General features: G+C 42.6%; 2 protein-coding genes across 2 annotated transcripts; one reads left to right on the forward strand and one right to left on the reverse strand.

Annotated features, from left to right (window-relative positions):
• Positions 1–9,398: 9,398 nt before the first annotated feature.
• On the reverse strand, positions 9,399–15,804 carry CBR1 (carbonyl reductase 1). Its single transcript, XM_009905729.2, has 3 exons — positions 15,515–15,804; positions 12,211–12,318; positions 9,399–10,455 (listed from the first exon to the last, which is right to left on the reverse strand). Exons 1-3 carry the CDS (start codon positions 15,798–15,800, stop codon positions 10,019–10,021), a joined length of 831 nt encoding a protein of 276 aa, XP_009904031.2. The 5' UTR covers positions 15,801–15,804; the 3' UTR covers positions 9,399–10,018.
• A 1,982-nt stretch (positions 15,805–17,786) lies between these two features.
• On the forward strand, positions 17,787–26,687 carry SETD4 (SET domain containing 4). Its single transcript, XM_009905730.2, has 10 exons — positions 17,787–17,886; positions 18,332–18,427; positions 18,988–19,025; positions 20,544–20,632; positions 21,303–21,732; positions 22,631–22,805; positions 23,474–23,555; positions 23,899–23,979; positions 24,962–25,085; positions 26,083–26,687. The coding sequence occupies exons 1-10, from the start codon at positions 17,817–17,819 to the stop codon at positions 26,197–26,199; spliced, it is 1,302 nt and encodes a 433-aa protein (XP_009904032.1). The 5' UTR covers positions 17,787–17,816; the 3' UTR covers positions 26,200–26,687.
• Positions 26,688–26,907: the final 220 nt, after the last annotated feature.

Consider the following 26,907-nt stretch of genomic DNA (forward strand, 5'->3'; position numbering starts at 1 on the left):
GCATCTGGCTGCAGTGCTGAGGTCAGTGTGGGTGCCTGCTTTTCAGGTTGGGTAACCTCAGAGAAGTGAGGTTAAAAATGTTTTGCATCGATCTACAGCTTTATTACAGATCTGTCATCATTTTAAAGAACAATTCATGAGAAATGGGGTGGTATTAGAGCATGCAGTCAATTTGGTTATAAATTCAAGTGGGGCTTACGTCTGATACAAGAACTTATGCATAGCATAACTTCTACATAACAAATGCAATGACTTATCATTGCAATGTAACACTTTTCCTTAGGTATACATGGCAGTGGGTATATTCAGTACCATGGGCATCAACAAAGCTTATCTTTCCACACTGCAACACAGTCAATTTAAGATTCAATTTCTACATTGTAAGGTTTTGTAACTTTCAAAGGTAGCATTGCATAGTTCTTAGAAATGAAGATCAGTCTTTCTGAATATGTGCCCAACAAGAGCAAAGAACTCCTGCTTTTTCATGATGCTCTCAACACATGGCATTTATGTTCCAAAATATAGATTATTACTTAGGTTGTTATTAAACCTCTTGCTGCACCAGGGGAGGTTTAGGCTGGGTATTAGGAAGAAGTTCTTCACAGAAAAGAGTGATTTGCCATTGGAATGTGCTGCCCAGGGAGGTGGTGGAGTCACTATCACTGAAGGTGTTTAAGAAGAGACAGGATGAGGCATTTGGTGCCATGGTTTAGTTGATTAGATGGTGGTGGGTGATGGGTTGGACTTGATCTCAAAGGTCTTTTCCAACCTGGTTAATTCTATTTTAAATTAGTTTATGGAAGTTTGATATCTTTTCAGTTCTTGCAAATTTGTGGGTTTTTACCATGCCAGTTGTATGTGAATGCCCACTTATATTAATTTCATTCTGATTTCCACCTAACTTTTGAACCAAATTTCCTCTTCTACCATGAGGCAGAGGTCTCCCAGAATTTCAAAGAACCAGGCAGTCAGGTGGAGGAGAGGGATCCTACTGCTCCTACTGTGTCAGGTTCACTGCTGGCAGGCACCACAGCATCTCCTGATGGAGAGGCCACTGATGTGCTCGGCCTACTGAAAAGCTTTGGTCAGAAGATGCACCAAACCCAAACAATCTTCAGACCAATCCACTTCTGCTGCTCTTATACTTACAAATCTGATGGTTGGGAAGTAATTGGAAAAACAACTCTGAAGGCTGGTTTTTTTTGTTTGATTCTGTGTTGTGTGGTTTTGTTTGTTTGGTGGGGTTTTTTTGTGTGTTTGTTTTTATTGTATCAGGGATTATGCTAATTCAAAGCATGTTTATCATACTAAATATTCAAAACTGCCTTTCAGGAAAGGCCATAAATTATTTTGTTATATGCACCATGGCAGCACTGCCCCTGCTAAATCCTGGCCCTTGGGACTGGATCAAGTAATAGATGTACTGATGTAACAACCTCTGGAGACAGCCAGGCTGCATTTCAGTCTAATGAACATTCACATTCATTTTCACATGCTGTGGAAATAGATATATCTGGTTCATGCCCCGAAAATGCCTGTTCCAGTCCTATATCACTTGTCAGATATTTTTTTTCCTATTTTGTTTAGACATAGCCCTTGTAATTTAAAATGTGGAATGTCTACCATAAAGCTGTGCTAGATTTTCATTATTTACTGAGGGAAGTGCAAGTTGCTTGCTTTCAGTATTTTATGTCCATAGCAAAGTCCAATATACTCACAAATAAAATACCATCAGAGCTGCTACTGCCCTATGTCCTCTAGATGTTGTATAGCTCCAATCAAACAAAGCAGACAATGTGCACTAGGTCAAGGTGTCTGAATATGTACCTGAACAGAGACAAGGGAGGAATGCATGGATGCTGAGTTACCACAACTCTAGATCAGTGAGCAGGATCTAAAGACAAGACAGCAATCCAACCTGGGAAACATGAGGTTGAGTATTGTTCATTCAGATGTATATGCTATGAATAATTAAACCTTGTGAAGAGAGCTATAGATGATGAAAACTGTCCCCCAAGACCAGAACTTTGTCCAATTGAGTTTGTTATAGTCAGCTCCAAAATGAAATATTTGCAGAACAGGAATGAAAACTGAAGAATTTCCATTATGAAACATCATTAGTGTTACTTCCCTTTTTTCTTTCTTTTTGAGATTAGCAAGCTAAAAACATTCCTATACTAGGAGGAGACTGGAGTTTCAATTATATGCTGCCTGTCAGTTCTGTAAGTAATAGTGAGCAGTACATATATAATGTAAATTTTCTCAACACATTTCTAGGCTGAGAGGAATGCTGCAGCATTCAAAGTCAGGATATTGCCCGTGGCGGGGGGTTGTACTGTGTAAGAGACGAGTTCAATTAAAATTATCCATGGACATAAATGAATTCTTTAGAGTTCCTGTCATCTTCATTATTTATACAGGAAAACACTTAAATGGAAAATGTAAGGAAACAACAGATTAAGCTCTCTGTATCTGTTTAGGTAAACTGACCTCACACTCTGTGATTGTTTACAGTGTAGTTTTGAAAATCAAGTGCACTGCACTACAGAGCACTGGGGCCAGCAGGAGTACAAACATCTGGCCCACACTATAGTTATCAGCATTGCAGAAGATCCAGATAGAAACTACTTGGCTGTAATACCTTTTATATTCAAAAATATTTAGAGTTGACCAGTCTCCTTACTGATTGCTCCCAGAGCTTCAGGTCACTGGCTTCCCAAATAAAAGCTCTGACTGATATATTCTTTGAAAATGATGGCTGTATTGTTAACTGGGCTGCCTGTAGCTTCTCCTTCAGAAAGTCCCAGAAACCCTGCACACTGTTCATATTCAGTTGATGAAGCAGGAGGTACAGCTTCAGTTCCCAAAGTTTTGCCACTGCTGCCTGTATCCTGCACAAGATATGGCATTCCCAAGAAACTAAGGACTTACAATTGTGAATCCAATTCCCTTATTGTCCCATGTCACCACAGTTACAACACTGCTGGCATTTTCTTTGGCTAATAAATTCTAAAGTGAAAATGGTGGTGACATGCTGTAAAAAGAAAAAGCATAAATCTTGTGTAAAACAACTTGTGTAAGTTTTATACAGTAGAACAGATCATTGTTACTTCATCCCTTTCCTAACCTTAAACTTTACACAATAACCACTCGGCAAGTGTGCCAGAATCTGAAAGCCACAAAACACTTTGGACACAACAGACATGGGAAAGAAGTAGGGAGGCAGTTTCAAAAATTAAAAAAAACCACACTCAATTCTGGTTGAACAATGCAAGCCCTGTGCAAAGATCCAGCCTGCCACGCTTGTCATACAGTTTGTACTCTGATTCTGCTTTCAGCAAACAGCCCTCCCCTGGCAGCGTGCCCTGTGTGGGCCCAGCTCTCTTCCCAGGACACAGACCTGCCAGTGTCACTGGGGAATGTGCTTCTCCTGCATAAGCTCCTTCCTGGCTCTGACTGGTCCTATGAACTGCCAAGATTTTCTGCCTCTTGTTTCCACCTCCTACAACTGAGGTTGTATCTGTCCACACAGCTGATTCTCCTTCATCCAGTATGACACCACAGCTGCAAAGGTTGCTAAGAGTTCTGTCCTTTGTTCCTCTTTCTGTTCCTACCAGAAGAAATTGTATGTATCATAATCCCCAAGATTCCATAACCATGAGAAATTACAGTTTTGAACATGACTATATGGCCATCATCCTCCACTTTGCTCCCTTACCCTGAAACAGGATAAGCAGGTTTAACAAAGAACAAGCACTGCAAAAGGGGCTTAATATAAGAATTTGAAGTATATCTTTTGTAAAACTTTCAAACTTGCAATTTGTTTGGCTTAAATGTAAAAAAAAAACCCAAAACCCAAACCAAACAGATACTGAGTCAGACTGCAGAAGGAGTTTTATAGAGTAGCAGGGATACTTAGAAACTAGCTCCTATTTAGAATGGATACTATCCAGCTACCCTTAGGGTACCTGGGACTCTGGCAAGTCTGGTCTTTGCACAAAGCATAAGACAGCTAGGTCAAGGTTTGTTTGGCAAGTTTGTACATGTCAACCAGAAGGGCACACAACTTTTGATACTTAGTGACTCCAGAAGCATTGCAAATATGAAGATCTAGGTATGATTCTCCACTGTTGAATTACACCTCATGAAGCTGTGCACAAGCTATTACTAAATCAGAATGGCAATGTTTTATGTTGCTGAGACATCAGTAACACAACTACCAGAGCAAACACAAACCATACTTGTTTCCTGTTGCACCTCAGAAGAAAAGTTGTTACTGTATGAACTGAGTGGCTTTTGGAGAGATCAAACTGTAGGCAGTCTGTTGGTAGTACATAAAGTACATTAAAGACTTTATACTGTGATTTGTAATTGATCTGCTGCCCTTAAACTAAAGGCCTTAGATTTTTTTCTTCATTGAGAATAAATTAATGTGAGAAGTTTTGGAGCAGAACTCATACTGCTCTTCAAAGGAGCTCTGAGGCATGACTCATTTGGTGATACTTCCATCTTGATTGAAACAATGGGCACTGTATCCTTAACAGACCAGCTAATAATCACACCCTTGTTCTGTGCTGATATTATTTATGTCCCTGAACACAAACTGCCAGGGGAAGTCAATGTAAAACCCACAAAGCTAAGGCACTCTGGCATTGCCTTCCCAGTTAAGAATTACTACTGCCGTTGCTGATTTGTTATTCCTAGTGACAGATTTATAGGCAATTGTTTCCAGCTTCTTCAGCTTCTAACAGCAAGAGCACCTTCTCCCTACCAAAAGCACTGCTGTGCACACCTTTCCTGCAGGGAAGCTGAGGCAGGGCCCTGGAGCTTTTGTGCTTGCTGGCAGGACAGAGAAAGAGTGGCAAGGTTACAGCCTAGGGGGTGACCAAATCCCACCTCACTCCAGCTCCCTGCAGCCAGCTGCCCCACAACCTGGGGCTGTTCCAGGTGTCCTGCCCTACTCTCAGGCTGCCTCTGACACCTGGCTTTACTGCTAGACCCTGAAATGCTTTGAGAACCTTTCAAGATTCACAGATTGCATGGAGTTGGGAGAGACACTCGAAGGTCACCTTGTCCAACCCCGCTGCAGTGAGCAGGGACACCTCCAACTACATCAGGCTGCCAAGGGCCACATTAAATCTGATCTCAATGTGTGCAGGGATGGGGCCTCAACCATATCACTGGGCAGCCTGTTCCAGTGTTTTACAGTGCTCATTGTAAAGAACTTCTTCCTTATGGCTAACCTAAATCTAGCCTGCTCCAGTTTAAAACCATTGCCCCTTGTCCTGTTGCTACAAGGCTTTCTAAAAAGTCCATCCCCAGCCTTCCTGTAGGTCCCCTTCAGATATTGAAATGTATCAGTTTCTCCCTAGAGAAGGAGCCTCCCCAGAGCTTTCTCTTCTCTAGGCTGAACAGCCCAAAATTTTTCAGCCTGTCTTTGTGAGAAAGGAGAGAAGAGGTGCTCTAGTCCCCTGATCATCTTGGGGATCCTCCTCTGGACCCAATCCAGCAGGTCCATATCTCTCTTGTTTTGGGGGCCCCAGAGCTGGACACAGTACTCCATATGAGATCTCACCAGAGCAGAGTAGAATGGCAGAATCACCACTCTTGATCTGCTGGCCATGCTGCTTTTGATGCAGCCCAGGATGAGATTGGCCTTCTGGGCTGCAAGTGTGCATCGCTGGCTCATGTCCAGCTTCCCGTCCACCAGTGCCCCAAAGTTCTTTTCTGCAGGGTGGCTCTTGATCTCATCATCCCCCAGCCTGTATTGATATTGAGGGTTGCTCTTACCTAGGTGCAGGACTTTGTGCTTTGCCATATTGAACCTAATGAGATTTTCCTCAGCCCACTCCTCCAGCCTGTCCAGGTCCCTCCACATTGCATCCTGCCCTTCAGTCTTGTCAGCTGCACCACTCAGCTTGGTATCATCTGCAGACTTGCTGAGGGTGCACTCAATCCTGCTGTCATCATCGTTGATGAAGATACTAAACAGCACTGGTTCCAGTACAGACCCTTGAGTGATGCCACTTGTCACCTATCTCCATCTGGACATTGAGTCATTGACCACTACCCTTTGGATGTAGTCATCCAACCAGTTCCTTATCCACTGAATGGTCTACCCACCAAATGCCTATCTTTCCAGTTCAGAGAGAAGGATGTTGTGGGGCACTGTGTCAAATGCTTTACAAAAGTCCAGATAGATGACATCTGTTGGTCTTCCTTTGTCCACTGATGGAGTTACACAATTGTAGAAAGTCACCAGGTTGGTCAAGCAGGACTTGCCCTTGGTGAAGCCATGCTGGCTGTCTTGAACCACCTCCTAGTCCTCTATCTGTTCCAGTATAGCTTCCAGGAGGATCTGTTCCATGACCTTCTCAGGCACAGAGGTGAGGCTGACAGGATGGTAATTTCCAGGATCCTCTTTTCCACCCTTTACAAAATTTGGTATAATATTTCCCTTCCTGCAGTGTCCAGGGACTTCACATGACTGCCAGGACTTTTCAAATATTATGGAGAGTGGCTTTGCAACTGCATCAGTCAATTCACTCTGAACTCTGGGATGCATCTCATCAGATCCCATAGATTTTTGCATGATGAGGTTCTTCAGGTGATCCTGAACTTGATCTTTCTTTATGGTGGGAGAGATTTACCCCACTGGCCCTCACCTAGTCATCCATCAACTTGGGAGAGGGATGGGGGATGGAGAAAGACTGCGGGGGAAAAAAAATTGAGTCCCTCAGCCTTCTCCTTGTCTGTTGACACCAGCTCTCCATTTTCTCTCCTGAGAGGGGGAACACTTTCTTTAACCTTTCTTTGATGGTTGAGGTACCTGTAGAAACCTTTCTTGTTATTCTTTGCACCTCGTGCCAGGTTCATCTCTAACTGTGCCTTGGCCTTCCTAACTTCATCTCTTGATGATTGGGTGGTGTTCTTATACTCCTTCCAGGTTACCTGTCTCTTCTTCCACTATAGTTCCCTCTTGCTCTTTATTTTGACCAGCAGGTCTCTATTCAGCCATGCTGGTCTCTGCCCTTCCTTGCTTGATTTCTCACTCATGGGAATTAAGAGATCTTCATTCTAAGGATAGTGTCTTTAAAGATCTGCCAGTTCAGCTCTGCTCCTCTATCCTTGGGGATCTTTTCCCATGGGGTCCTACTAACTGACTCATTGAAGATATGGAAGTTTGCCTTCCTGAAATTAAGAGTCCTGACTCTGGTCCTGTGTCTATTATCTGGCTCAGGAAACTGTCATCAAGGCACTGCAGAAATCTCCTCGATTGCCTACAGCTTGACACGTTATTTTTCCAGCAGATGTTGCCCCCCAGCAGGACAAGAGCCTGGGAGCATGAAGCCTCCTCTAGCTCCCCTTGATCAGGCGGTCTTTGTTAGATGCCAACCACAAGGTTCCTTCCCCTTTGTTGCCTTTGTCTCTAACTCTTACCGGTAAGTTTTTGACCTGCTCATGGCAGTTCTTTACACTCTATCCATTTACTGAGGTAGAGGACAATGCCTCCATCTCTCCTTCCTCACCTGTCCCTTCTAAACGGTCTGTAGCCATCAATAGCCACACTTCAGTCATCGGATTCACCCCACCAACTCTCAGCGATGGCTATGAGGTCATAGATTTCTCACTGCACAGTAGGTTCCAACTCCTCCACCTTGATCAATGGTGTTTAAGTAGCCCATTGAGGATGCAGCTCTGCCCATGCCTCACCCACCTCTCTCTCTTGAGCAGCTGGTTTGGTGAGAGGAGTTGCTCCTCTAGGCAACCCAGGTTCAAGAAAAAAACAACTCCTGTTTGCTAAGCACTGCTGCTCTGCTGTGGGGACAGCTGATCTTGGAGGCTGCTCTCTGTGGGAGCTGGACCAGCAGGATCTAAGTCCCTCTTAAGAGATGAGGTGGGTAACAAAGAAATGTGCTTCTAAGTTCAAAACTGTGGGATGAAAGCTCTCTGGAATGCTAAGAAAGTTACCTATCCAAGACTGTCCTGACCTTGCAGATAAGAAAGTAGAAACAATATTGAGTAGTGAAAAGAGTATGTCTTTGTTAAATTAGTACAGCTGCAGATTTCATATCTTTGCCCATATATTACATCAGTTGTTCAGAATGCATAAAATACCCTCAGATCTATTAATAAAATGTCCTCAATTACACATTGGAGTCAGTGACGAATCTGCCGTGACAGAGCTCTGTGATCTGATCCTATGATCACTTTAGGCAGCATTCAAATGGCCTGCTGAGGTGGTGTCTGTGCCCACACATCACCTGCCTCTCTCTCTCAAGAGAGTGGCCAGCTTGGTGAAGAGGGTTGCTCCTCTTGGAACGTGAAACCTGGCTTCCATAAAAAAACAGATGCCCACTGCCAAACACTGCCACTCTGTCAAGCTGCTGTGGGACAGTTCAGCTCTGGACGCTGACCTCTGAGACTGATCTCTGTGATCTGACCTACAATCACTTTAAAGGGCATTTAAATAGCCAGCCTTGCCCATGCCTTGCCTACCTCTATCGTGAGAGCAGCTGGCATGGAGAAGGGAGTTGCTCTGCTTGCCGAGCCCTGCCGCTCTGCTGAGCTGCCGTGGGACAGACGGGCTCCAGACACTTGACACTGCAGGCTGCTCTCCGCATCCTGACCCCATGGGCACTGTAGAGGGCATTTAAATCACCTGCTGAACCTGCGTCTCCATCCAGCCAGTTTGGTGAGGGGAGTTGCTTTGCTCGCCATGTGGAACCTGCCTTCGGGGGTGGGGGAAAAACAAACAAAACCCCAACCCAAACCAACCCCCCCCCCACCCCCCCAAACAAAACTCTATCGGTCAAACACCACTACTTTGCTGAACTGCCACGATAAGAGTTTGGCTTCAGGCACTGATCATGGAGACTGACCTCACCACGTGTAACCTGGCTTCAGCAGAGAAAAGGCTCAGTCCCCTGAGCAATGCTTCTCTGCCGTACTCAACTGCTGCAGGAGCTCTGGACGCTGATCATGGAGGCTGATCCCTGCAATTTCAAGATCAAGCATTTGAAATGCAATAACCAACATCTAAAATGCAATGACAAATTCAGTGTTCTCCATGCCAATTCTTCCTCTAGCTGTAATGCTGCTCGGATCACTTGTTTTGGTTACTGCAATAACTGCATGGTTACTGTGATAACTGTTTTGTAATATTAGTGTAACATTTACAGTTCATTTTCTTTACTGCATGGAGAACACTCAATCCAGGTTTCTATAGGAAACAAATTTTTCTGTGTGATAAATGACCTGAAAGTCTCAATTTCTGTAGCTTATTTTCTTTTTATAGAGTTTGAACATCACTCATGCCAGCTATGAACTTTGCCACAAAACCCGAAGTGTAATTTCAAACACTCTCAGTTTTTAGCATTGAAATAAGCCAGTTGGATGAATATAAATCAGTAAGTATTTATTGATATACATAAAGCCAAACAATTAAGTTCTATTTATTGTATGCTGCTGCTATTTTCACACAATTCTATTTTGTGCAGATATCAAGGGATCTATATACAGCAGTGATTCTGTTTTGGTCTTGTCATGCCCTCCATACACAAGTCAGACTACAGATCTCAGAACAACTCCCTCTCCCTTTACAAAGCTCTGCACAACCTTAAGTAGTAACAACGGTCCCTAGAAAGATCTGTTGTGCTGGAGGGCATAAGGCACCTGCTTCCTCATCCCAACTCCATGTCAGAGATCTGTCTCTGGGGTGTAGGAGAAGGTCTGGCAATGATTTAATTAAGAGTAAAATCAGGTAAACAAGGTTAGGCACCTTTATGTTAGGGCATCAAATTAGCTTGTATCACCTGCTGAGCTGGAACACCCACAGACAAGACTTTGAGCAATGCAGGGAGCAAGTGAAACTATTGGTGAGGGTACCCTAAGTGTTGACCTAATCCCAGAGGAGTACCACCGTAACTGTAACCCATGTTGTAACAATAAAGAACTTTGCAGCACAAGACTGCTCTAGTTAAATGCCAGCCCAGAGCACAGGCCCCCATACATAAACTCACCAGGGTCGAACAGTTTTGTTACTAACAAACTGGCCATGAGGACCATCGGCATCAGAAGGCAAAAGGGCCAAATAAACTGGGGTCTCAGCCCCTTCATCTGGGGATTTAGTGGCTTGAGGACCTGCCATGTCTGTTCTCACCCATCCAGGACAGCAAGCATTGAGAAGGATGTGGTCACCTTTTCTTTTCTCATTTAGCATCCGGGCTTGAATCCTGGACAAGACTGTGACACCAATTTTAGATACCCCATAAGCAGTGTTTGGCCAACCCTCTTTCTCATGCACACTTTTCTTTGTATCTTCCACAAATTTGGTCATGAGTCCCACTAACTCTTCCTCAGTGATTGTGTCGCTGCGGAACTTTTTCTGTAGTTCCTGGCTGCAGCCTCCTAGAGCTGAGCTGCTTACCATGCTGGAGACATTCACCACTCTACCTGGTAAAAGAGAATACAGACTGATTACTTTTACACACGTTACCCAAGCCCAGACACTGAACTGATCATCCTCCACAGTTATGTATTCACTATGTAGGTCAATTCCTGTAAAATATTTTGTGGGCTATTTTTCAGAGCTTCTGAAGTTAACTTGATGCCAGATGTTTCTACAGAATTCCATTACAGAAGGTAATCTAAGGTGTGAACCTGCAAAACCCCTCTATCAAACTTCAGGTATTCTTCTAGGAAATAGCCTGTTACAATCTGCAGGCATATCCATAGTAAGTTGGTTTCTCAGTAACAGCAGCTAGACTTCACTCTTAAAATTCTGGTGGAAACCCACTTCTGCAACAGCCTGAGTGAAGTGCCATGAGAATGTACCTCAAAAGGCAGAAGTCAACAAAAGCAATCTAGTTCTTAATGCAGTGAGACCATTGGCTGTACAGAGACTACTCAAAGATTTACAAATTCCAGCATGCAAAACTACAGTAACATATTTATCTCCCAGCACTTTAGTACAGAGGAATGTGTCAGCTGAATCAGTAACTCACTCATCCTCCTGAAAATTACGTTAATGCTGTTTCCCTCCTTCTTGCTAGTTCAGGTATTCAGGGGATGAGCTAGAGAATAAACATGAGGACTTAGATTCTAAAAGCCATGGAAATTAATCCATTCTTTTTATTACTTTATTAACACATTTGTCCTTTACCCTTAGTAGAAGAGAACTAAATTGCAATTGGCACTGTTTACTCTCTTTCCCATCAGCTTTACTCTATCCTTTCCTTCTTCCCTAGAGACTAATATTTCCCAAGTTTTCTCTATTTTTCTTTTAAAAACCTAGATGCACTTAATGTTGGTATAGATAGCATCTCATTCATAGCAGCAAGCACTTATCCAGATATCCATGATAATATCTCATGATTACAAGCCCTGAAAAGAATTGTATTTAAAATCCAAACAGCCCTGTTATATTTGGTGTGGGTATCAGACCCAAATAACCTCCTTTCAAATCATCTATGCTATGTCAGTAGCATAGGGTACCTGCAGTATTCCTTTGGTTTTGAAAGCATGAGATTTCTGTGCATGGCAGTCATCCAAAAGAACACAGATTTGCACATTGCAAACAACTCTATCATTGATGCATCTATGTTCTTTGATCCTGGTCCATTCTATTTACCATTTTCAGTTAAAAAAAAGTATTTTCTTCCAGCTGCTGTTAGCATCACCAAGTCACAGTAACTTAGTGTCCATCTTCAAGTGCCATTGATAACTATATCACTAGACACTTGCAAATACAGCAGAGGCTGTGATTTAGACAAGAGACAGACTAAGCCTATTGAGGTTTGTTCAGTAGCAGCTAGGATAGACATCTCACAACAAAATCAGCTGAAACACTGTTTACAGGTAGTTCCATATTCTAGCTGTGTCTTCACAAGGTCCTTTCCAAAGCAGTTAATTTATGCATGCATATCACTGACAGAAGATGTGTACATTTTTCATGTCCTCTTAAGGGCATCATGAGAATTCCACTTCAATCCATAATAGCAGAACATCACCAGCTTGAAAGCAGATTTAAATATACACAGCAGAGACATTTTGGGGGTCATGGAAGGCCATTTGTTCTCGTACTTACAGTGCAGCAATGTGCACTCCCCTTGTTATGAGGCAGTGTGCTTTTGAGACTGGACAGGATTTTCCCATTTAATGAGGGCCAAAACTCCTATAAAACTATTTCTCTGCTTATATTACACTTACCATAAGGCTTCACAAGAGGCAACAATTCTGTGCAAACATTCCTGGTTCCAAAAAAGTTTGTTTTCAGCGTAACCTCTGCTTGAACTGCAAATGGAGTTGTGTCATGAACTTTTCATGAGGTGGTAGTGAAGGCAGAGAGAGAAAGGGGGAAAAAAAAAAATATATCAGAATTGTACTACTGTTGGAAAGGAAGCTACCAAACCCCAAAAGTTTATTTTAGTTCCCTTTTTAAATCACAAGGAAATGGGTATATAATCATATAGCTCTGCAAAATTAGTAATGCACTGTTTAGGTCTTCACTTCTTAGCTGAAAATTTTAACTGTGCTCCAGAACAGCCAGTTGTATCCATCTCTAGAGTCATTTGCCAGCCCACAGGCCATTTGTTTTTCTACTTTTACAAGCATGAGACAAGGAAAAACTGCTCTTGCACACTGCCCAACCTGCCCACTGACCTACCTGCCCACTGACCTGGCTGTACCTACCTACTCACACTCAGTGCTCAGAACCTGCACAAAGTAAACTTTGAGGTGCCCTCTCCTCTTAAATGCACAGTACAGCACTTGGCAGCCAGCCTGACACAGGGGACAGAAAGGGAATCAGAAGGGAAGATGCTGAATCTAGGATGCTGCCACTGAAGATGCAAAGTTAAATCACCACCTTAGTGCTATTATCCAGCAACAAGGCAGACAACTGCTTTTATATCCTGACACTTGGGTTCTTAGATGGGGCTTAAAGTCAGACCAGTGCTGAACACTAAAATCTTCTATAATGAATGCAAAGGTAAGATTTGGTGCAGTCTTAAAAACAAACCATACATACACCCACAAAAACTAAAGAAAACACCCACCAAAAAACCCCAAACCCAAGCAAAAAACCCCAACCCTAAAACCAAACCCTAAACCAAAAAATCCTGAACAAACCCAAACCCAACCAGCCCTAAACCTGATATATGTGTCAAAAATCACCCCCTGAACTGATGGATCTGTGCTAGCACAAGCAAGAGAGTGGGAACTAGCGCCTAGGAAAGGTATCTGATTTAGGTAAGCATAAGCAGATAATAGAACTGCACTGTAAGGGTATGATTTCACCAGGCAGAATTGACAGCTTGCCACCATCAACAAAATTTGGGTCAGCTAGAAGCCATATGTTAGGCATCCTGTACTTCTGCTACAGTCTCTACCTCTGCAGTAATAAAGGTCATGTACATAGATTAAGCAGGTCTCCACTTGCCCAGGTCACTTGCAGGTCTCCATAGCCCAGATTTATGTAAACTCAACAGAAGCAGTAACAAGTCAGTTAATATTTAAGGCACTTGTGTTTTAACTGCAAAAAAACCAGCTTTAATGGTTGACTTGTACTCTCAAGCAGTAGGCACTGATGTCATCTAGTTTTGCAAATTGCTTGCTTGCATTTAAATTTGAGGCATGAAGCCAGACCACAGCCCAGAGTTACAACAGAGAGAGAAGAAACTAAAAACCTACACAACTCCAAAATCCTGCTTACCTAACCACACTGTAAGAGGGAGGATTCCGCTACACTCTAAAAGCCACTCATTCGTTTAACAAGCTATGTTACTTGTAACACCTGAAAGATACACACTCCCCTGATTTAACAATCATTACTGAAGTAACTGTTCTCACAAGAAACTCATCCAGAAGACAACCCACAGACACATAACCACTTCATGCATGAACAGTTTTTGCTGGACTAACTGTAGTGCAGCACAAAACCCAAACAATAAAGATTAGGTTTACCTTGAAATCTAATTTGACAGACAGCAATGACAACAGTACTACAATAAAGAAAGGAAAGCATAAATTCTGGGATAGTAGCAGAAATCTGTTGAGGCAAGAAGCAAGCTGGGGTAGAAACATCTATCTCAGAAGAAAAAATTGAAGCCAAAATATGAGATAAGCTTCATAGCAAGTTCTTACACAGGTGTTAAACCCTCTAGCCTCTGTGCTAGATACTTAAACAAAACCAGTTATAACTGGATTCTTATTCACATTTCTTAATTGTATGATATACTGCTGGCTCACAGTTTGGGAGCTTGAATAAAGTCTAGGCTAAACATCTGGAGGCAACTTCTGAATAAAAAGGAAGAAAAATAATCTATGATGTAGTAAAGGAAGTATCAGGAGCTCCACTGGCCTTGGTATGTTAACTACTCATCTCTTTGATGGCTCTATGAGACTTACCTCTTCCCCATCCCACCAAGGGGGAGTGAGCAGTGGCATTTAGCTGCCTGCTGTGTTAAACCACCACACTGTTGCTGCAAAATTTGAGCACCTCACCATCCTGAAGCTCAGACAACTGAGTTGCCTCCTATTACGCTGATCTTGAATATGAGCAATCTTCCTGCAAAGTACCATACAAAATACACAGTGACTGGACTTCAGAATAGAGAAGCTCCATTAGCAGCAGGTGAGGTTTGATGCATACATAGAATAGGCCTCCTTAATTCATGCTGCGAGCAGGTAAGTCAGCACATCATTGTGCTTGAACTAAGAGTTACATGGCCTAACTAAAGATCAGGCAAAAACATTTTAAAAAACCAAACCAATCAAGCCATCCACACAAAAAACCCCAACCATCACCAAGACCCAGAAAACATGGAAAGGAAAAGTCCATACTGGTAGAGAAATGAACTGGTAGTCATGTGTGTTATTTACTGGAGCTAACATGATTTTCAACTTGTTTTTATAAACACCTACTAGAACACACTCTTCTACCTTAAAACTGCTGTGTCTTCCTCACTTTCCCAGCCTTACAGTCCTCTAGAAGATAAAAAGGTTAAACTTGCAGAACAGCAACATTTAGGTTAGCTGTTCTACAGGTAACTGACTGGTCTGAGAAAGTTAAAATGACAGTATTACCCAGGGCCAAAGGCTCTTTCTTATCAACTGGAATCCTAATGCTTGCAGAAGAGAGCAAGCTCAGTTTCCTGAGGAACACAGCTGAGTCTTGCACAGATAATGGGGCTGGGGAAACTCACAGGCACTGAGGCAAATAACCCAACTTGGCTCACGTGCACCGTGTACCTTAAGTATTTTTGCGCTCTGTTATGTGATGAGGATACAACACTCCAGGAAGCATCTTTGCATGCAGTTAGCTCGATGGATGATAGAAGAACAGCCATTTCACATTGCCCTATCATCATGCTTAAGAAGCCCGCCAAGCCAAGAAAGCAATATGGCATTGGCACAGAAGTGCTGTTGTAAGTAGCTTTGTAAAATCCTTGTTGCATCTACTATTGTTCTCCACACGGCCTTGTAGGGCTATCCCAGAGAGTCCTCTTCCTACCTTTGAAAGCAATTCCTGCATTGTTAACCAGAACGTTCAGCCCTCCATATTTCTCCTTTAGGAAATCACGGAGAGCTCGGATGCTCTGCAGATCATCAATATCCAGCTGATGGAAGAGTGGATGCAGCCCTTCTTTCTGGAGCTTTGCCACTGCTTCCTGGCCACGGCTGGGGTCTCTGGCTGTCATGTACACATCCCCTGGGAACTGCTTGCATAGAGCCTTCACAATTGCAAATCCGATCCCTTTGTTGGAACCGGTCACCACAGCCACTGGCACGTTGGACATCGCTCTGAGTCTGTAACTGCAAACAGCAAAGGAAGTTTCACATTGATGGACAAAGGCAGCTATCTGAAAATGAATTAAAAGTATTTTTTTCTTTACAATCCCATTTAGCATTCCACTCTGAAATATGTAAAACTACGTTAGAGTGCACAGTAACTGTAACTGTCTGATGTAGCATGAGGTACACGCAAAGAAATATATGTTTGGTGTTAAATGTTTTGAAGAAAATCCAATCAGTGGTTGGGAAAAAAACCAACCAAAATAAAGTAAATGACTAATCTTTAGTACTAAATTAACTTTTGATGCGTGTAAGTTCTGCATATTGACCTTACAGGACTACAGTTTCCCTCGAGGACAGCCAGCTGGTTCAGTTCAAACACCCAGACCATCAGAACTGGAAAACTCAGCCTCAAAAAGAGGAGTGGCTTGATCCTCAAGTGTCAGGCAGGAGAAGCAATTCCAGAGCTTTCATCAGGAACAGTGGGCCCCAGACTGACTACAAACAGTGTTTCTTCTGTTTAAGATACCAGTCGGCTCCAGAGACAAAGCCTGATTTTTATTGTGTGTGGTGTGGCTTTTTTTTTTTTTTCCAATGAGGGGAAAAAACCCCAACCACATTTAAAGATGCACTCCCCGCTTAAAAGCAAGTTTTAAATGCTGGTTTTGTCCACTTCTTAATTGCCGCCTCCTTTCCAAATGAGCCCGTAACCACAAGCAGCCAACTAGCGAGCAACTTCTCAAAGCCTGCCCAGTTACTGACTTCACCAGGGCCTACACACACCCTCCCCGTAACACTGTCAAGGTCCCACCTCCCTGCAAACCTGCATCTTTCATTCAGGACCGTTTTTTCCTTCTTAACGTGAATGCAAGGCAACCCGGGAGCCAGCCCTCCACAGACGGGAGGCCGTCAGCGCCCCCACCAAACTGCTCAGCTCAGCACAGCACAGCAAGTAGCTGCGGGGCGGCTGCGAGGCACAGCCTCACCCACCTCTAGCACCGGATGCCTCCCTGCTCGCTCCTGAGCTCTGCACGGCGACGAGAGATCTAGCGGACTCCCACCCGCCGCCTCACCGCGAAAGGAAGTCGAAGGCAACTAAGATGGCGTCGAGGGAGCCCCGCCTCCCGCTGCGGGCAGGGGCGGTGTGTGCGGGCGGAGGAGGCGGCGTCGTTGTTGGCGGCAGCGGGCAGCGCCGCGGCGGTGCTCCACGCGTCCTCTGCTGCAGGTGGGCCAGCGACGGGTGGTGGGGCTGCGGGGGTCGCATGGCATGCTGTTCACTTTTGCCCTCTCCTCCATCGCGACTTCAGTCTGGGGAGGTAATCGGGAGCCGAAGCTGCTGTCGAGTCGTCCAGGGTTTCTCTTGGTACTCTTCAATGCCTTAAAATGCGAGGGGGCACAGGAGCCCCGCCGCTTGGCTTTGGCGGTTCGGGGTTTTGTCTGTCAGACCACAGGGAGCGTGAGCGCGGGGGGGTGGGGAGAGGCCCACATGTGCGGCGAGGAAGCGCCGTGGCTCCTTGAGCAGTTTCAGGCACAGGCGCCCGGCATCTCCCCTCGCTGTCAGCCAGGAGGGCTTGTGCCGGGCGGGGAAGGGGGATGTTCAAACAGCCTCTCCAGCCCTGGGGTCAGGATGGTCAGACTTCTGCGGAAGGCAGTGCCTTGGCGGGGAGAAACCAGTGTGCTATTTTTTTCTATAATGGTAATATATTTGCTGTTTGAAAACTTACACTCTGTGCACATAGCACCAGTGTTCCAGTTCGTTTAGAGGATTATGGCCACGCTTTGGCCAAGATAATATTTGGAGATCCTGTCTTCCCTTGTCCCTGTCACCCGCCCTTCTTTACGGATTTGCTTGTAGTACATTTTCTAAACTTTTGAGAGCCAGCTTATCAAACAAGCAGTGCTCTGATTTCTCTTGTTGAGATAAAAGAAACACGGGATTTGAAAGGGATTTTAAATATTTTTAAGTAACTTTTTTTTTTTTTTAAATGCAGGTTGTCTAAATAAGGCAAAATCTCCTAAATATGAAGAAACGCAGAGGGCGGACAGGTCGAAAAAGACGAACAAAATGCTTGCAGAGCTTTATGGATGGAGGTACTATCTGTGGAAGTACTGCTAAGTAAAATAACCAATTGTTTCAAGCTGTCATTTTGTGGTGTATGTTTGTCAAACACCATTGTGCTTTGAAAATAACATTAATAAATGTTAGTTTTCTCTTTCAAATATTGCACCACAGTTTACAGTCTCAAGCAGAGTGTGGTGAATATTGTGAGCTCTCTTTTCTAGTTAATGGCAACTACTACATTATTCTTAATGCCTTAACCTTTGAATATACTGAATAACTCCTACAGTCCTGAGAACTCACAGTCCTCTGAAGCCCAGAACTTGGTAAGCTAGTTTGAGTTGCTATCTTATTATGCCATAGTAAAATGTCCAAAATACAGTTTGTAAGACTGTGCAGTAAGATTTTTCAATTTCCATTATTTTGCCACAGAGTGCTATTTTATAGCATTAATCCCTTCTTTTTTTTTATTCTTAGTCAACTGCAGTCACAAGCTGGAGTACATTCAGCTTAAGAAGTGGTTGAAAGACAGAGGTTTTGAAGACAGTAATTTAAGACCAGCAGAGTTCTTGGGTAATGTTTTAGTTATTTACTGGTGATAAAAATGTCTAGTTCTAAGAATTTTAGATTTTTGCTTTCATTATGAATCACATACCTGGATAGCACGAGGAAAAAAGTCAGTTATAATGAGTTTTTTAAGCATTTCCTGCAAATGGATGTGAATGTCATTTAATATAAACAAATAGATATGAAGGCCCAAAATAGCGCAAATAGTTTCTTTTATGAAGAGGATCTTGTGTAGAACTCTTTTGAGTTTACTCTGGTGTGCTGCAGAACATGCACACCTATGCTGAATTACTTGTGTTAGTAGCACAATTTTAAAGAAGAAAGTAACATCTCTTTAAATATTGCCTGTATTTGAACCTAACCTTGTTATCATTTCTTTACCTTCTTTTTCTCATGTAAATTGAGCAGATCCAGCGATACAGATAAGTAAAAGATTTTAGAGCTGGGATTCACTTAGTACTGTTTGCAGTAAAGGTATATACTTGTATTTGATCTGAGTAGATTGTGTTTCAAAAATATTTATTTAAAATATATTTATTTAAACATCTTCTCTGTACCTGCTTCAGAAACAGGAAGAGGACTGATGACAACAAAAGCTATTCAGGTTAGTAATGTTGAGTCTGATGAATGAGCTCCTCAGGTTCTTTTGAGTTGCAATGACTTTTGCAGCAAGCAAAACTCAAAATTCCAGACGAGGTCTTCATAGGCCTTGTTATGAATGTAATTTCTGGCCTAATACCAGGATTTGCAGTGTTGCCTTATCTGCAAGGTGCTGCCCTTTGTGCTCTGAGGACTTGCTGGATGAAGACATTCCTTTACTCATTTGCAGAGATTTTGGATGTGTGTAGACTTGTGTTTTGGTTTAAGGCAATCAGTGGCTAACTGACACTAGGAGCAGGTCCTTCCCTCCTCTGTGCCTTCTTTCTCATCCACAGCCTCCCACAACTTCTTTTGTCCTGGCTGTAGCAGTCTTCAGTACTCATATGGTAAATTGTGTCAGGCTACTAAACTAACATAAAACTCTCTCTTCAAAAAAATTACTAACTTTGATAGCTTTGGCCTTTGAAATCTCCCACCTTGGACATACCAGTGGTGGTACAAAAGGAGGAGAGGTGTTTTGGGGAGGAGAATGGAGGAAAAGGGATGGAGCTTTAAGCAGCATTTGGCTTTAGATTATATTAGCCATAATGTGAAAGCACAGCTTTAACCTTGCTTTGAGAGCCCTCTTCTTTGTTGACAGACTAGCTAATAAAACCACAATTTGTCAGATGTTCCCAGCAGAAAAGTGGAATAATAGGAAAAATAATTTGCTCTTGAGATACTGCTACAGAAAGACTGAATTCTGTCTGAGAAGTGCCTCTCACCAAAAAGGCTTGTAGGAGGAGTTACCTAACTGGTATGGGAATAGTATATCATATAATGGGGAATCAGATTCCAAACCTTATGTGAAAGAGAGAGCATAGCAAGAGGTGGGAAGGAGGTGGAGTGGAGAAGTCCATGTGTAGAGAACAGTGCTAGTTCAGGATTAGAGTCAGCAGTTGAAGCCAGAGGCTCAAGTTATGTGCAGTAAGTGAAATGAGACCTAGACTCATTTGGGCTTGAGTAGTATAGGGAAACTCAGAATAGGAATGGGGAGACAATTGACTTGCTTCACATCCTCTCCCTACAGGCATGGATGCATATTGCTCAAGTCAGGCATGAAAGCTAATTTACATGCACAGCAAACAAGGTTGGGATAGGCGTGACCTAAAATATTCTTACCCCATACTGCTACATTTATAGAAGTTCAGCTGTTTGTGAAACCTGACCTAAAATATTTTGGTTATGAAGAGAGTGGGTAGCCAGGCACCAAACCTCTGAACAGCTATCTTTCTGCGAGAAACATTTCCTACTAACTCCAGTCACCCTCCTTCCCTGCGCTGAGGCTATTTTCAAATATCCCAGTTTCCATCAAGTTCAACATCACATCTGTTTGCTTCCTGATGCTGATACTCTCTGAGGAATGTTTCTCTGTTCTGAAATTGTGTAGCAGATAAGTCATTTACACTTGACTTCTACTATTCTTTTCATGTGATTTCCCCCCCCCCCCCCCCCCCCCCCCTTTTTTTTTTCCCTCTCAAAGGCAGGAGATCTGATTATTTCATTGCCTGAGAAATGCTTACTCACTACCAGCACTGTCCTTAGTAGTTGCTTGGGAGAATACATTATGAAGTAAGTGAAAACTGATGCTTTATGGGCAAGGTGGCCTTTACTGTGTGTTGCTTATTAACAGATTAATCCTCTTAAGTGGTGCTAGGGCTTTAAACTGCATACCCTAATTTGTGTGTTTCTTGTGACCTTTCATAGGTGTGGAATGCTCAGATTTGTAAGATTTGGACTCAGAGCATCCCCTTTTTAGCTAGGCAGAATTGGAGGGGAAGGTATGGGGTTGAACTTGACCTGCCTCTGGAATCGGCTTGAATCTAAATGCCAGTTATGAATGGCTTATGGGGAGTTTGTGAATATGTTTCAGTAGGAAAAGGAGGATAAAATAGAGTTGCAAAGCAGTGATCTGAGCATGGGCTTTTGGAAAATTCAGAACAAAGACCTGTGCTGGTCATTGAGTACTTGTGATGTGTCCTAAAAAACCCCTAACCCTTCCCCCTGCCCCCCAAGAAAACCAACAACCCAAGAGGTGAGCTTGAAGTTGTTACTACAAACCCGCTTTTACAGCTCTTTTGAAATCATCCAAAAGAATCTGGAGATGAACTACAAAGGAGTTAAAAATAGAAGCTATTTATAACATTTGAAAGAACTAGATGGACAAAATACTGCTGCATCCATTTGCTATCTCACCTCTGTGTATCTGCTACATTGGTATTTTTATTTTATTTTCTAATAGATGGAAGCCTCCTGTATCTCCTTTGATAGCACTGTGCACATTTTTAATAGCAGAGAAGTATGCTGGTGAAGAGTCTCAATGGAAGCCATATCTTGATGTTTTACCCAAGACATACACTTGCCCTGTTTGTTTGGAGCACGATGTAGTAAGCCTTCTTCCTGAACCTTTAAGAAAGAAGGCTCAGGAGCAGCGAACAATGGTCCAGGAGTTATACATGTCTTCCAAGGCTTTTTTCTCTTCCCTGCAGCCTTTGTTTGCTGAGAACACAGGAACTATTTTTAACTACAGCGCTCTAGAGTGGGCTTGGTGCACTATTAATACCAGGACAATATACATGAAACATTCACAGAGGGAATGTTTTTCTCTTGAGCCAGATGTTTATGCATTGGCACCCTATCTAGATTTGCTAAACCACAGTCCAAATGTTCAGGTAAGAACACAAAAAATTTCTTTATTTGTAAATGCACTGTCTCAATGTAGTATGTATTTATGTGATGGGTTAGAGTGTCTGGAGGTCAGTGAAAGATCTCATACTGGGAAAGTATCTATTGAGGACATGAGCAGGCTGAGTAACTCACTGTTTGTGTATACCCTGGAGCTTGTCATTCAAGCTCAAGGCAATCGAGTAAAGGTGATGCAAATGTTTCAGTGTATGTAGCAAAATTCAAAGTGACAGGGAGAGCCCATAATGGCTGGGTGAGATTTGCATTCAGAGTACATAATGGAATGAGACACTTTTAAATATAACTGTTTATAATAGAATAGAATAAACCAGACCAGACCAGGTTGGAAAAGACCTTTGAGATCATGAACTCCAACCTATAACCCAACACCATCTAATCAGCTAAACCATGGCACCAAGTGCCTCATCCAGTCTCCTCCTAACCTTATGCTGGTTTCCCAAAGGACTCTGCTCCTAGGACAAAACTCAAGTTACATGGTCTCTGTGTTACCTGACCTTTGGCTGAAGCTTCTGAGCAGCCTTGGGAAAGCATATAGGGCAGTTCCACCTTCTGTTGGAGACTGTGTGCCAATGCAGAGTTGGGACAGCTCAAAAGTGGCCAACTCTGCATGAAGCCATGTTTATTTGTGGATTTGAGCCCCCTGTAATAAGTCTGCACAGTGGGTGATACATCCTCCAGACTAAGGTTTTGATGGTTGTTCTTTATGCTAATGGGTTGCCCTTTCAGGCATCAGTAATGCTATTTTCTTCCAGTGTGAGAGAAGTGTTCAGTGCTGTTGGATTTTGATATTCAATTCAGGGTGTGATTCCTTTACACCCTGTCTTCCTGCCAAGAGAAAAACCTTTTATTTTTAACTTCTCAAAGGTAAAGGCTGCGTTTAATGACCAGACAAGAAGCTATGAAATTCAGACAAATTCACAATGCAAAAAATATGAAGAAGTCTTCATCTGCTATGGGCCTCATGATAATCAGCGACTGCTGCTAGAATATGGATTTATTGCCATGGATAATCCTCATAGCTGTGTTTATGTCTCATCAGGTTGGATTTATAGATTGTCTTGACATTGAAAGGCACAATAATGGAGGCAGAGCATCAGAGCTTGTTAATGCTGTCTGTCTTCAACAGTGGAAGTCCATAAATAGGGCTGATTTAAGAACAGTGAAGAGGTTCATGCACGTGTGTATACATACATGCACAATGTATGTTAAGACATTATGAATTTGGGGTTTCTTTGTACCATCAAGGTATTTGAGTGTGTATTTCCACAGGGAAAGGGTTTGATAGCACTTTGAACAGCACAGAATTTAAGGATTGGAGCTTTAAAGTTGCAAGTGTTCTTTGATAACTTGTCTTTCTGTCAAATTGTGGTTCCAAGCAACACATACGTAGACATTCCAAGTAGTTGTCTTGGATTGTACCATTGACTTCAGTATTGAAGTCCTGATCCTCACAAGCTGAAGTTGCAGAGAGTAGTTCATTACTTCAAGTCAGGATTTCCATTATGAGGATACAATCCAGAGATTGCTGATAGCTCTTGAGAAGTAGATACGATTTTGATTATGTTGAAGTTCACCAAAATGTAGCAGCTGTTGGTCTTTGTCCTGTAGCTGCTTGAAAAGTGTGGTTGAAGTGTCATTTCAGGACTGAGGATTGTGATTTCTTGTACATACCATTTATTTAAATATCTGAAATGTGTTTTTATGCAGATATTCTCCTCAAATATTTCCCACCACTGGACAAGCAGAGAAATGCAAAACTTTCCATTTTAAAGGATCATGATTTCTTAGAGTAGGTATCTGGGGTTTCTTTGTTTGTGAGCTTGTTTTTCTGGGAGTCAGATTTTGTTTCTAAGATCAAAATCCAGCATAAAATAATAATTTTTTAACAGACCAATTTGCTTACCATTTGTGACAGAATGTTGATATTGGTGTTTATTACTTCAAAAATTGAGATAGGTTTCAAGGTACAGCCTGTCACCTGTTTGTGGACAGCAGCAGAGTAAGGGAAGTCAAGCAGTCCTCTAGCTCTGAAGAGCAGATCTTGCCTTGTTGACATTCATCAGGAAGAAAGCTATCACACTCTATATAAGTTCACCTATACATTCTGCATGTCACCACTTTTGACTTTTTAGAAACCTGACCTTTGGATGGGATGGACCATCTTGGAGGCTCCTGACAGCTCTGAAGTTGTTAAGTCTTGCAGCAGATGAATTGTACGTTTTGGTGCTCTGAATGCTTAGAGAGTGTGCATGTGCCATTTTCCTTTATTTGCTTTTTGCTGGCTGGGTGTGAGATACTGTGACAATTTATTTGGATTTCCTGTGTCTATGTCATTGACTCCAGGTGAGAAGTGAAGAAAGGAAAGGTAGTGAACACCATACAATATCAAGTCATTGCTCATTCGCTGTTTTAGTCTTTTGCTTTCTTGCTTTCCCTTTCTATTCTGAGAGGCAGATACCACTTTAAGGTCCAGGCTCCAGACCTTTTTCAAGTTTGTTTGATGGGACTTTAAATGCTATTGATGCTTGCATGACTACTTCAAAGCATGTGTTCCACAGGCTGCTTCTGAAATTCTAGGGCTGAGTGAGTTGCTGAAATTCATCTCCAGTGATTGTTGGCACAAGTTTCATTATTTGTTCCAAATGACAAATCTGCCTCAAACAGCATTAGTAGAAAATGGCTTACCTGGGCTTTGCGTGTAATAGTAAATAAAAAGAAATCTTTTCTCATGTTCAAAGCTGGGTTTTATGCTTTGAAGATTCATTGCTGAGTGGAACAAGCTGTTTGTAAGAACTAAAAATATATCCCTGTGATACTGATTTCAAGCCCATGTGAGATGAACTCTAGCAGAAGCCACACTTGCAAGTTCTGAGTGAATAGCTTTTATTCCTCGCTGATGCTGCTGGCAGCATAGCAGTCTAGTAAAGACCAGGAGCATTGGTCCAAGTTCAGACTGTGGCTTTGGCTGAAAGGGTAAGGGTGGAAGATTGGAACTGCTGTTCCAGACCACTCAATTTTTCTGTTCTCTTTTGCTTGCCTTGTCAGGCTCCTATCTGAATACTGTGTGCCTTTTTCACGTATGCTGTCTTTATCTGCCTTATGCCAGCAATGTTATTCTTAGCATAACCATATGTTTATCATTCAGCTGGGGAGTACAGCAAGTGACTATGTATTGTTCAAACATTTTGCTTCTAGTACTTGCTGGAGGAGAACGCTGCTTGGTGATGTAATTTCAGCAAAAAATGAACAGCAAACTTTGACTATAACAGCAAAAATATGCCATTATTTGATAGAGGAGACACAACATGCCCTTCTCCAGGTAATTTGACTGGAAGAACAAGGTAGCCCAGATTCCTTTCTCCCCTAGCATAAATGTACAGCAGTGTAATTGTCTGGGGTGAGAACAGAATGATAGAGGGAATGGACTACACTGAGGTGGTATAGGACTTGTTTCCAGTGTGACTGATGGCATGGAATTGCTCAGCAGAATTTGTGGTAGCAGCAAAGAGAGGAACCATGTTGCAAAGCTTTTATGAAACCCTGTAAACAAGTGAAAAGTATTTAACTTTCCTCTGGCTGCAGTATCAATGTGTTTATTGAAGTTACCTCTTGGTGGTGGAAGCCCCATCCCTGGAGGTTTTTAAGGCCAGGCTGGATGTGGCTCTGAGCAAAATGATCTAGTGTGAGGGTTCCTGCCTATGGCAGTGGGGGTTGGAAGTAGATGATCCTTGAAGTCCCTTCCAACCCTAACAATTCTATGATTCTAAAATACAGTGCAGACTTGTATGAGGTGGGCACATAAGAAGTTGCTGACCTGCCACGAGTGCTTTGTTGCGGAATGGGAGCGCTGTATTTGTTAAATCTGGGCAAGTCAAATGAACCAGCCAGTTTCCTGTGAGGCAGATCTGTGCTCTTTAGAGAACCAATCTCTCCTCTCTTTCTACATTTTGGCAAACAAATGTGCACTTAATGTCAAGTTGGATAGATATCACAGAAAAGGGTTATTAAAACCACACTTTTGCAACAGAAATACATACATGCACAGAGTATGAGGTGCATCTGGTCTCAAGCAAAATCCTGAGGACAGCATGGACTTAGGACCCTGATTATCAGGAAACCCCTTTCCTTCCTCATTTTTGATCTTCTTACCCCTTTATTTCCTTCTTTTACTATTTCTATTGTGGAAGACTAAAAAAGTAGTATTTTAACCTAGTTCATAGAATCCCTACCACAGATAATCCTTCCACAAATTTTATGCTCATGTTCTATGTTAAATAATCTTTTTAGTGATTTCATCTCATTTGTATAAACTTCAGATTTCCCAGTTGAAAAGAATGAAAGAGAACCTCAGAGAACACCTGGCTTTGGTAGAAGCACTACGCTTGGAAGATTTGAAGATACTACAAAAATCGGCTGAGGTTCTTGCAGCTTGAATATGGCAGCAACTTCACCTATATGGACTTATGATAGCTGTGGCTGATATGAGCTCATTTGCCATGGATGTGCCTTGCTCAACTGTTTCAATGGACTTGCACAGCAAAGAATAATGTACGAAGTCACAGAATATGTCTAGTTTTGTTGACCGGGTCACACAGCACCTGAAGTCTCATTTTGTTCTTTGCTGACCTTCTTCAGTAATACAAAGCTTGGCACAAATGGTAGAGGGTCACACACATTACTTTGATCACATCTTGTTGAAGTCCTGGCTGCTAGGGTAATTTGAGCAGTCCCAGGACTGTGGGCTTCAGCAGTCCTAGACTTCCCAGTTGCCTCTGTGGCTAAAGTGTGGATCATAGGGTCAGGCAGGCACTCTAAGCATGCATTTGAGCTCTGGCACTTGACAAAAAGGAAGAGCTGATCCTTTACTTTTTTTTCCTCAGATCTGTTCATTGCTGGAGTGATAGATGTGGACTAGAACACAGAATACAGTGCTACTGTGACCAGGTCCAAGTCATTCCCTTTACAGTTTTAACCCAGGAAGTGCGAATTTCCCACTTTTACTCTCATGCTCACTGGTTTGTGTTCTGTCTCCTCCTGCTGGGAATGAGAATTGGAAGGATGTATCACTTTGAACTCTGTTTCTCATTTGGAAGACCACCCAGGCAATTAATTCTGTTTCCATTCCTTTCTGATGAATCACA

The sequence above is a fragment of the Dryobates pubescens genome, chromosome 12 (genome assembly GCF_014839835.1).
Source record: "Dryobates pubescens isolate bDryPub1 chromosome 12, bDryPub1.pri, whole genome shotgun sequence".
Taxonomy (NCBI): domain Eukaryota; kingdom Metazoa; phylum Chordata; class Aves; order Piciformes; family Picidae; genus Dryobates; species Dryobates pubescens.

What these genes read in the sequence shown, in the direction of transcription:
- CBR1 (XM_009905729.2), bottom strand. Translation starts at nt 15,800, where the DNA reads ATGTCCAACGTGCCAGTGGCTGTGGTGACCGGTTCCAACAAAGGGATC. An exon ending in TGCAGGAATTGCTTTCAAAG is followed by an intron (nt 12,319 to 15,514) that starts GTAGGAAGAGGA and finishes CCTCATGAAAAG; the next exon opens with TTCATGACACAACTCCATTT. An exon ending in GCCTCTTGTGAAGCCTTATG is followed by an intron (nt 10,456 to 12,210) that starts GTAAGTGTAATA and finishes CTCTTTTACCAG; the next exon opens with GTAGAGTGGTGAATGTCTCC.
- SETD4 (XM_009905730.2), top strand. Translation starts at nt 17,817, where the DNA reads ATGAAGAAACGCAGAGGGCGGACAGGTCGAAAAAGACGAACAAAATGC. An exon ending in AGTCTTGCAGCAGATGAATT is followed by an intron (nt 23,980 to 24,961) that starts GTACGTTTTGGT and finishes TTTTGCTTCTAG; the next exon opens with TACTTGCTGGAGGAGAACGC. An exon ending in CACAACATGCCCTTCTCCAG is followed by an intron (nt 25,086 to 26,082) that starts GTAATTTGACTG and finishes TATAAACTTCAG; the next exon opens with ATTTCCCAGTTGAAAAGAAT.